The sequence below is a fragment of the Schistocerca gregaria genome, chromosome 2 (genome assembly GCF_023897955.1).
Source record: "Schistocerca gregaria isolate iqSchGreg1 chromosome 2, iqSchGreg1.2, whole genome shotgun sequence".
Lineage (NCBI taxonomy): Eukaryota > Metazoa > Arthropoda > Insecta > Orthoptera > Acrididae > Schistocerca > Schistocerca gregaria.
This window is the reverse complement of record NC_064921.1, coordinates 873,351,439-873,362,018: the sequence shown is the minus strand read 5'-3', so window position 1 is coordinate 873,362,018 and position 10,580 is coordinate 873,351,439. Positions and strand designations below refer to the sequence as shown.

Here is a 10,580-nt window from a genome sequence, read left to right as displayed (position 1 = left end):
GTGTTTCCCAGTTTCAAGTCCAAGAGAGAAACAAATTTCCCAAGACAGCTTTTATATTCGCGACGGAGGTGGTGGCAGTTTTAGAGGCCCCCGAATTTATATTTTCAGCTTCACTCTCTAAGATTTTAATTGTATCGCATTACTGCTTAAAAAGATCGAGCATCGGTGCTAGAATAAATAAACTAACCGATATATTCTGGATGTGATTAAGGAAATTAATCGATGTTATAAGAAAGGACAAATTATTAATTTGCTGCGGGTCCATTCTCATGAAGGTACAAAATACAACGAGGAAGTGTATATCTTAGGTAAAAAGTGATATCAACAAGCAATACTCTTGACTAAAAACATCGTATACGGTTTATATGCATGACGTCAACCATCTTACTCTACTCCAATGACAAGAGAAGTGGAATGAATCAGCAGCAGAAAGGTAGTTATTACTCATTTGCTACAACCTGAAGTCATCTGCATACCGTGCTCCAGAAGGGCTAAATTGAACCGTTTCACGACATCACCCATAATTCGTCTTCGATTCGACCGTGCTTCCTTCCCACTTTAAGTAAAACGAATTGACATTTACAGTTCTCTTGCATGTGATTGTAACTCCGAGACAATCATGGATGTAAATCACATCCTCTTTTTTTGTACTAGACATGACAACGAATGGAAGGAGTTTATTAAATCGATACAGTCATTGGCTATCAGCTTCCTCTATAACTGTTCAGGTATTATCTCCTGAAGACATTCGTCTACATAAAGTAATTGGTAATTTCATTTAGAAAATTGGAATAAGTCAATGCGACTGGAATAGGCTGAAGTAAACTTTACTTTACATTACTGATATGAGCCTTCATATTTTATGAGACACTCGATATTGTTGATTCTTTTCTGAAAATTGTAAATTTGGGCTAAATAGTGAAGATTCTCTGTGGGAAGTTTCCTATCGACTTTGGTTATCGAACTGCAGTACTGTTTACAAACAATAGGCGTGACAGAAAAGGCACTGATAAGGTTGTTGAACTGTTTAACGTTGTAGCTGTCGGACTGCGAATGTGAGGAGTGTCCGTGCCTACTTGTTATTTAAATATGTCCAATATTCATGCACTTCCTCTCTTATTTGTAAATTTAGGCGGAGAAATGATTTACATACTGGAACAGCGACTACATGCTCAACAAATTCCGCAAGACAAAGCAGTGAAAGGCGAGTTCCATAGTTTTAAATTTTTCGCAGTGATAAAAAGAGTTTGTTGACGTATTCAGCTTGGCATCTCTCAGACAAAAAGCAGAACTTCGGTACAAATTTATAGGGAGATTTTATAACAAAGGGAATATGTAGTGCCACTGATCTATGTGTTAATAATGTAATATCTTTCTCTAGTCTGTTTGACTATTGACATCAGGGTATCAGTACATATATTTGTGGGTGATGTAAGAATATTAACCAAAGCGCTTTCAGACTATATCTCGGGAGTTTACACACCACTGTTAAGTGCATGGCAGAGGGTACTTCTCATTGTACGATATACTGGCAGTTGTTCCCGTTCTATTCGCGTTTGGAATGCAGAAATAATGCCTCTGTGCATGCTGTAATTGGTCTAAGTCTTTTTTTCGTGGTCCTTGTAGGGGTGAAACATGAAGGATTGTAGTATATTCCTAGGTTCCTCACTTAATGGTAAGTCTTAAGAGTTTGTGAATAATCTTCTCCGGATAATTTGTATCCGTCTTCAAGCATATGGCAGTTTAGGAGTTTCATTATTTCTGAGAAGTTCATCCTTGACTCAAACAAAACTGTGACCACTCATGCTACCCTTTAATGTGTACAAGATACGTAGTGGACCCCTCCACCCCCCCAGCATTTTTCAGTATGCTGTGGATGTCTTCGTTACAGTCAATTTGTTACCACAACCAGATTTTCTGCTTTAAAATTCGTTGGCCCTGCCAATTCGTAAATATATTGTCACCTTCCAACCTAACCTAGACCTCGGGCTGTGCTACAGATCAGTCTGTCACCACAGCCAAGATGTGGAAGGGAAGGGGTGGGTGTGTAACTTGACCCACTTGTGTCACCAGAACCAGTATTTCATGGGGTAGGAGAGTTCGATACATAACTTTAACCACAGTCAGAGTCTCTTATAAGTGGGACCGAAGACCATCCCAGTCTGGTCCATTTCACCCCCACAAACCAACCAATCTTGTATAAGTTCTGTTTGGTATGTGTCCCACACACTTACACAATATTATAAGATGGGACACAAGAGTATTTTGTGAGAAGACAGTGAAGGAGCACTTTCCCCAGTATCCTACCAATGCCAGCAGCTACACCTGCATCTCAGCATCTGTAATCATTCTATTTGATGTTCCTACAAATTGTTATATTCATGTAATTGTATGGTTCAAACAACTATGTGATACTGAAGTCATAGGATATCTTTTTTCATTTTGTGATGTGTACAAGTTTAAATTTTGAACATTTAAACCAAGCTGCCAATCTTTGCCCCACTTTGAAATGTTATCAGATCTGTTCATTTTTTCAGCTTTTGAGAACGATTTTTTTTTCTTTTCTTTTTCCTTCCAAGGGGTGTAAGATATATTATGGTAGCTAATTCTCTCACTATTCTGCATAGAATCTGGCAGTGTTTCCATTCGGCCTTGGAGTTTTCTTTAGCTAATTTTAGTGATTTAAACTGTTTCTCAATGCCATATGATGGCCACTTAAGCAAGCATTTCTCGTGCATCTTGCTTTTAGATGTCGATTGTGGCAATGCAACTACACATAATTTGAAGCCCTTATAACTTCTCCTAGTGTCAAGAAACTGTAATGTAGCTAACAGCCTCTCCCTGCAGCTTACAGCTTCTCTCAAGACTGTATCCTGTTTTTCTTTTTCCTTTTCCTTTTTTTTCAAATAAGGAGTGATGATGTTCCATATCTTGGAAAAGTATGTTTCACCCATTATTAGAAAAATCCAAAAATCATAAAATGCTACTTAAGGAGCAGAAAGTGGGTGAATTTTTTGTCTTTGCATCAACCACTTCTCAATGCCTTTTTTTTAATTTTTATGTGCTGCCACTTTGTTAACTCTAAAACAGCCAAGGCAAAACTCAGTTTTTGTGTCTGTGAAATACTAAGTGGCATCTCGAAGTGGAGCCCGAGTGAATGTAAGATAAACAATTTGCGAGCAGCAGTACAAATGGGCTGCCACTGTAATAGCTGAATGCTGTTCATCAGGCAGTGTGGAGGCTGCCATGAAATTGGTTGATCAGCTAATAAATCAGTGCATGTGTAGGGCCCTTTATTATTGCACTAAATAATAGAGATTGTCTCAACAGAGAACCTCCCATCTTCTCATGATTGCTGGCTGATCGTTTGTGGATTGCAAAGATCCACATAAAGTGGAAAAGATGGTACCATGTTGTCACAATACCCATTAGCTCAACATTAAACATATAATGAGATACATTTGTGTAAATATATTGAAGCATAATTATCATACATACAACCTTCCTTTTTCTTGTGCCTTAGTGCTGCACCTACGTGGGGTTGGCATGGTTAGTATTGGATTTGATGTGGTTAATTTAAGAGGTAGCTGGATGCCCTTTCAGTTGCCACCCCATCTGCATGTAGTGTTATTTATGTGAAAGAGTGTGAACAGGTTCTAAGTAATTGTGAATCATGTAACTGAAGCTAGACTTGGGTACCAGCCTGTTATTCACGTACTGGGATATGTGTAGTGCATATGGACAACTCACAGTTAACCAAGGAAATCTTTGTATCATAAATGGCACTTAAAAAACTAAAGTTTGATGGTTAGCCAATGCACAAAAGGATCACACCAAAGTTGATGTTCTCCCATGGACTACATACAGGCAGGAGACCAATTCTCATAAATTCCAAGTCAAACTGCTGACCAAAAGGAGCCTGAAATTCACAAACACTTGGAAATTAGAAAGGTGAATGACCGTAGTGAAAGGAGATAGAAAGTTTGGGAAGGTAATAACAACAAGCAGACTAAAGCTAACTAATGGCTCTTTATGCCCATTAAAGACTGAAACAAAATAATAATAATTATGTACCTAGCCATGTTCTTCATGCAATTATGAGTGTGTCTTGATAGGCATTACATTTTGTTGATACACATCATCATCGTCATCAGATGAGACTGATGTACTGAACTGTCATGGGAACTGCTGCTTCATTTATCCTGCCCCCTATCCCCACCTCATGCCCCCATGTGGTCCAGCTGGTGGAGCTCCATCACTCTGTGACTCTTTGTGGTGGAATTAACAATGTCTGATGTCTTCTTTGTCACCAGAGAGTTCACCAAAAAGTGCTACTTTTATTTTTATGGTCGCAAGTTCTGTTCCCTGGGTGCAGATGCCATTGCTCCTCATATCAATGAGCATAGGGTCCTCATGGCTTGCTTGTTTGATAACCAGTGCCCTGTTGATCAGGTTTCTCCCAGCTTGATTGCAGTCACTCCTTTAATAATACTTTCCCAAACCCTCGTAGTCTGCTCCAGGATTTCATCTCGCCACACTTCACAGAGTGTTTGTATTCCGGATGGTGTTCAGCTACTGCAGGTTTGCTGAGTTGTCCCAGCCTAGTGTGGCACTGGCGTTTCACACATCAAACTTCCACTGTTCTGGTTATTTGGCCAATGTATGACATGGCACATTCACAAACGATGATGTTGATCCCTGGCTTTTGTAAGCCTAAGTTGTCCTTTATACTCATAAGTAGACTGCTTGTCTTGGTGACTGGGGATGCCACACATTTTGCTGCCAAACTTATTTAGCATTCTACTGATCTTTGGAGAAACTGTCCCTACATTTGGCATGTATGCAAATTTGTTTGGTAGTCCTCTTCTGTTTCTTCATTTGCTTGGGAATGGACTGACATAGCATTTGGGTCACAGAGTAGCCACTTTCTCGGAAGACCTCCCAGGAGTGCTGAAGTATAGAGGCCAGACTCACTTCAACATGTCCTATGTATCAAGGTATTCAACACACAACTCTTTTGTCCGTCTTTCTCCAGTTTCATGGTGAATTTGGTGTTAGGGTGGTGTGAGTACACATGAAGAAGAACTCGTTGAGCTTCCCCACTTCAGGGAGCCATATCGCAAACATTTTATCCACATACTGAAAGAAACAGGGTCGTTTGTAAGTGGATAAAACGAAGGCAGTTTCCTCAAACCATTTTCTAAACAGTTTTGCCACCAGTGGGGCTAGTGATAGACCCGTGTTTGTTCATAATATTATCCTTTGCACAAGAAGTAGGTAGATGTTAATACAAGCCGGAACAAATCCGTCACCATAGGGCAGAACTTTCTGCTTATTAGTTCTATCAAATCTATTAGTGGAACTCTGGTGAACAAAGAAACTATACCATAACTGACCATTATGGCAATATCCAAAAGTTTTGGTCCTGGAAAACAAGCACTCCATGGAATATGACGAGGTAAAAATACTCGCACCACCTCTTGTGTTCTGGGACAGTCAAGGAGGCAACTGAAAGCAAGCTGGGGCCTCATCAATAGAAGAGATGCTGTCTGGCAACTCAGCAAGGCATGGGACTCCACACTTAAAGCACTGAAGAGTCAATGATTCCTGCATGCAGTGAACAAAGTCTGTGACAATGAAGGTGGCACTTCCTTGGCATATTCCCTTGTGACGGAGGTGTGTGCTCGGGTGCAGACCTGGGCACAGGCAACACAAAGGAGCCATAGCAGCTGGACCACAGGGGGTAAGTGGTGGAGTTATGGGGCAGTTATAAAGGATGGAGCAGCTCCTGCAGCAGCTCAGTATCTCAGGAGCACCTGGGAATATCCAGGAGGTATTTCAGTAAACTATTGTGCCACCCAGACATGACCATTTGGTGAAAAGTCTGGGAAGATTCAAATCATCAATAATTTGTGTGTTCAAAGTTTACAAATTGACTCAGTATTTGTCTATGAGTGATGACTTATGTACATACAAAAATGTTAGGTTCTTAACATAAGTTTAGCTTTTTTCATTATAGCATTATGGGATTACTTGTTTATTGTCCCTCTCAAATTCATGTGATTGCTTTTATTTTTTGACAATATTATGAAAAGGATAAATTACTATTCATCGTATAATGGAGATAGGTACAACAAAAAGACTGTCAAACAAGTAAGCTTTTGGTGGAAAAGGCGCGCGGCCAGTGACCACACTGTCTCCACTATATGATGAGTAGTAATCTGCCCATTTCATAATATTGTCATTATTCCATCCTGGATTTCCTATTGTTTGTTTCTTATTTTTCCTTTTCGTAGTAAGATACTCTAACTATCATCACTCATAACATCATTTTACTCCATTTTTATCTTCTGAATAATTAAATGAATGACATCAGTCTTTTTAACAGCAGATTATCCAGGGTTAATATTGATGGTGGTTAGGAGACTTGGTTGTCTGCTTAGGGTAGCCTTAGGAGGTTGCCTTTCTTATTCTCCTAAGTACAGACATTGCCAAGTATGATAAAAGACCACTGATGTGTGACAATTGTGTCATACTATAACAATTTTAATTGCCGTTCATCATGTTTGTCTTCCTTGTCTCACTGTGGGCATCTCCATGATGACAAGAAAGACTGTAGATTGACCCGAACATCTGAAAGAAGCTGGGCAGGCAACATGGCAGTGATATGGAAGATCAGCTCTCACTGAAAGGCACCTCTCTTCTGCCTTCTAGATGCTGGGATTGCCAGATGTGGGAATAGCCTCACTATTATTGCTTGTGAGAAAAGGTTTCTTTGTGCAGTTTAATAAATGAAAAGACACTATTCATCAGTCATAATTACCAAATTAAGGTAATAGATTTCAACTTAAGACTGTGTAATTTATATATCTGAGTGGTGTACGTTGTGTTGGACTTCTCCGACAGAAGAGGCGTCATTTATGATGATGCAGCTGGTACATTGATGTAAACATGAAGTGTAGGAAGTGGAAAGAGAAGAAAAGGGAAAGGATGGGTGACAGATCTTGACAGCTGGCATTACTGGACATTGTTATAATGCAATGACAAAAGTTGAAAATTTGTGCCAGACTGGGACTCAAACCCGTATCTACCACATCGGCTGCTTCAGCCATCTGGATACCATCCCCAACTTGTTCAAATATTCAACTTACCGCACACTGGAATCCAGTGTATCTCGTCCATTAAACAGTCTACTTGCATATCCTGATTGCATTCACACTGAAACTCTTACAGGAATGAAGATTTCCCAGTGGAAAGATCAATAGATGAGGGACATTGCATTGCAGTATATGATAAATTGGAAATTTGAGTCGGTCAGGGACTGTGTCCGGATAGCTGAAGTGGCTAAGGCAACCACTCGTGAAAAGTGGAAATCCTGGTTCAATTCTCGACTTGACAAATTTTCAACTTCCGCTATTGCATTTCCACAATGCCCTGTGTAGAGAACTGTTATTATTTCCCACCTATCCTTTCCCTTTCCTTCTATTTCCACTTCCTACATTCCATGTTTACATTGTGTAATTTATCTTGCAAATCTGAGCATTGTGACACTGACAAGAATAGTTTAATCATTTCAGCAACATATTAAATAACTTAAGTGAAAACTACCTTCTTAAAATTAATTTTTTCTCTACCTGCAATTTTCTTCTTCACGTCAGTGATTAGGCTCCTTGCCTGTTTTGATCTCTGTCCAGTCTGCTTCTCCAGTGTCTTTTGGGATCTCATTTTCCTTGTGATTTGTAGTTCAATACTTGTTTTGTTTCTCATCCTTCTGGTGTGCTATCAATACATTCTAGCCATTTTGTTTTATTAATTCAGTAACTGTATAAATTTCCAACTTGGCTCTGGTGTCTTCATTTCTTATCTAAACTCTCAGACTGCAACCTTTTGTGCCTCTTATAAATTTTATTTCAGTTGCCTTTATACATTTTTCTTCTTGGTTTCATATTATGCATGACTCTGAGCCATTGTCAAAGCAGGTGTAGCCATTTCTTTATAAAATATTATTTTTATTACTTTCCACATTTAAATATTTAAATTTAATTATTTACTTAAAATATCTAACTGGTAATTGTGCTGAATTAATTGTTAATTAAGAAGAAATTTCACGCACTGTAATTTTATATATTGCTGAAATCCCAATGTGAGTTCATTGTTTCTTTGTTTTCAAATCCATAACTTATATTGTATTAGTGAATGAGTGGCCAGTATGCCAACTTCTCACATCCCACTTTATGAAGTCATTCCAAATGAGATCAGAGGTAAATAGGTTTTATCAGAAAAAACAAGCCTGTGATATACATTATTGAACCAGATCAGAGTACCACAAAGTACTATGCAGAATTTTCACTGTATTACATCACAATATTGGTGCATTTTAATGTTACACATACAATGTAATTTTTTTACTTCATTAACTCATTTTTGTGACCTCAACAGAAACCTAATTAACATGCAGAACAGTTGAACACAGAACCTTAGAGCCATATATACTCCAAATATCTATTGCTGTTTATTACATCCATGAATCTCTATTCTCTGAAGGAAGTTTACTTTATCTGAGGAAGCTATTTCAAATAGGACTAACAGGTGATACTAATATACACAGAGAATGGCAGCACACATGGTCACATGTTTGAGAAAAGCATATTTGTGCTATTAGCTGTACAATTGTATGTTTATTCTCTGCTGATTTTGATTATTATGATAATCCCCACAGGAGAAAAATAATGTACATCAATAGTTAAAACATTTTCATCGTATATGAGCCAACCAAATGCGAAACATATGCAACTGTCATAATAGTCTGTCTTAACGCCGTCCATATAAACATGCTGTGCCTTGACACAGTTACAGTAAGTTATTATTATTTTTATTATTATTATTTTTTCAATTATCTGACTGATGTAAACAGTCACGTACGAGAAGGTCACAGGTTTGTCTGACCCTTGGGAAAACATCACAGAGATGCCGAAACCTGAACTGGCAGGCACTTCAAGAAAGATACCAATACCCCACTAAAGCCTACTTAGAAAATTCCATGAACAAATATTAACGGACGAGTCTACCAACATACTTCAATCCTCTGTGTATCACTCCCATGGGTACCACAAAGACAAGTTTAGATGAAAATCTAAATAGATGTGAGAGATGCATAAATTTGAAAATGTTATTTAAAAATTTATTCCTGAAACTGCTCTTGAAAATTTATTCCCAAAGTGCCTGGCCAAGTATTTGGATTTACTGAACAATGCTATCTTGAAACCTGAATTTATTTTCAACTGAATTGAAGTATCTGTGGATTTTTTTCTGCAGTCATTTTCAGTGATTAAATTTATGACTGTAGTCAATAAATTCAAACAAATTTTTTGCTATTTTCAGTGTAGACCATTATGGTACTTGCTGCAATTGCTAATTATGCTCAATATGTAAGAAATGTGCATATTGTTTACATTGAATTAATAGTTGTCCCTTCTCCTTGTTTTATCACTGTTCTATTCTGCAATCATTAAAAATGTGTTTGATTTAAATATAACAGTCAAGAACTGCTTTAAATCATACACAAATACTGATATCATTTGGCCACTTTGCCTGCCTCTTGTCTTTATAAATGATCTTTAAGGCTACTTGATGTAATAAATTATGCTGAGGCTCTTGGGCAGTTCTTTGTATGCTGTTACTGAAACTTCACAATATTTCAAGCACTTGGCAGTGATCATCTGCCAGCGGTGAACATTGTCACCGGAAGGTGTTGAACACGTACTTTCTGCCAGATTATTGTGGAGTTTCAGGCTTGCCAACTGAGTCTCAGCAGCAAATCTCTCATGCTGAGGAAAAAATAAAAAAAATAAAACTCTTTGAAACTTGGGGTTTTTCTTTTTCAGTTCTGACTGACATTGTAAGTGTGATGCTGAATGAAAGGTTTCTGCAAGAACTCTTCAAGCCACAGGAAATTTATAACAAACAAGCATTAAAGAAACTATTTGAAGACCTCGCTCATGCTTCAATAATGCGTTTAAATACAACGAGCATGGATAAATTGTATGATTTAATGACAATGGTGTTCAAGTACCAAGTTTTTATGGCATCTCATCCTCATGACCTAATTCTTATCACACTTAATCATTTAGATGCCATATGGAACTATGTGAGCGTGCCGTCAGTGCATAAGCAGATTGTTATTGTTCATAAAATGATAATGCAAGTTAGTTGAATTATTTTTCAGTATTATTTTTATGCTGCACAGTTCACCATATGTAAAACAATTTTTATGCACTGCTTCTTCCGCACTTGTTTCAGTTTCACCATAATCACAATGTTCCAGTAACTGGAAAATTTAAAGGTATGTACAATCCTCAGATAAGGGACAGCGATGAGACTATAGATGTGAGTTATGTGACTTGTTCTAGTTCTGTAAATGAGTGCTGTTTTTTTATTGCCCATTGTTTGGAAATGAGCACGAGTAAAAGTGCAAAAACAACAATTAAAAACAAAGTAACAGAAGAGACACAGCTGACAATTAGAGCAAACTGAAGGAAACTGATGAATACCTGGCTTTCGGAATCTTTGACAAATGAGAG

General features: G+C 37.9%; 1 protein-coding gene across 5 annotated transcripts in view; it reads left to right on the top strand.

The window, feature by feature from the left end:
* Positions 1-967: 967 nt before the first annotated feature.
* The window catches only part of LOC126335270 (protein OSCP1), a 48,350-nt gene continuing 38,737 nt past the window's right edge, over positions 968-10,580 (top strand). Inside the window, exons 1-2 of one of the 5 annotated variants that reach the window (XM_049998324.1) lie at positions 968-1,204; positions 9,885-10,204. In XM_049998324.1, coding sequence (XP_049854281.1) covers positions 1,090-1,204; positions 9,885-10,204 — 435 coding nt within the window. In that variant the 5' untranslated portion in view covers positions 968-1,089. The other 4 variants (XM_049998325.1, XM_049998326.1, XM_049998327.1 and 1 more) reach the window with 4 other exon arrangements.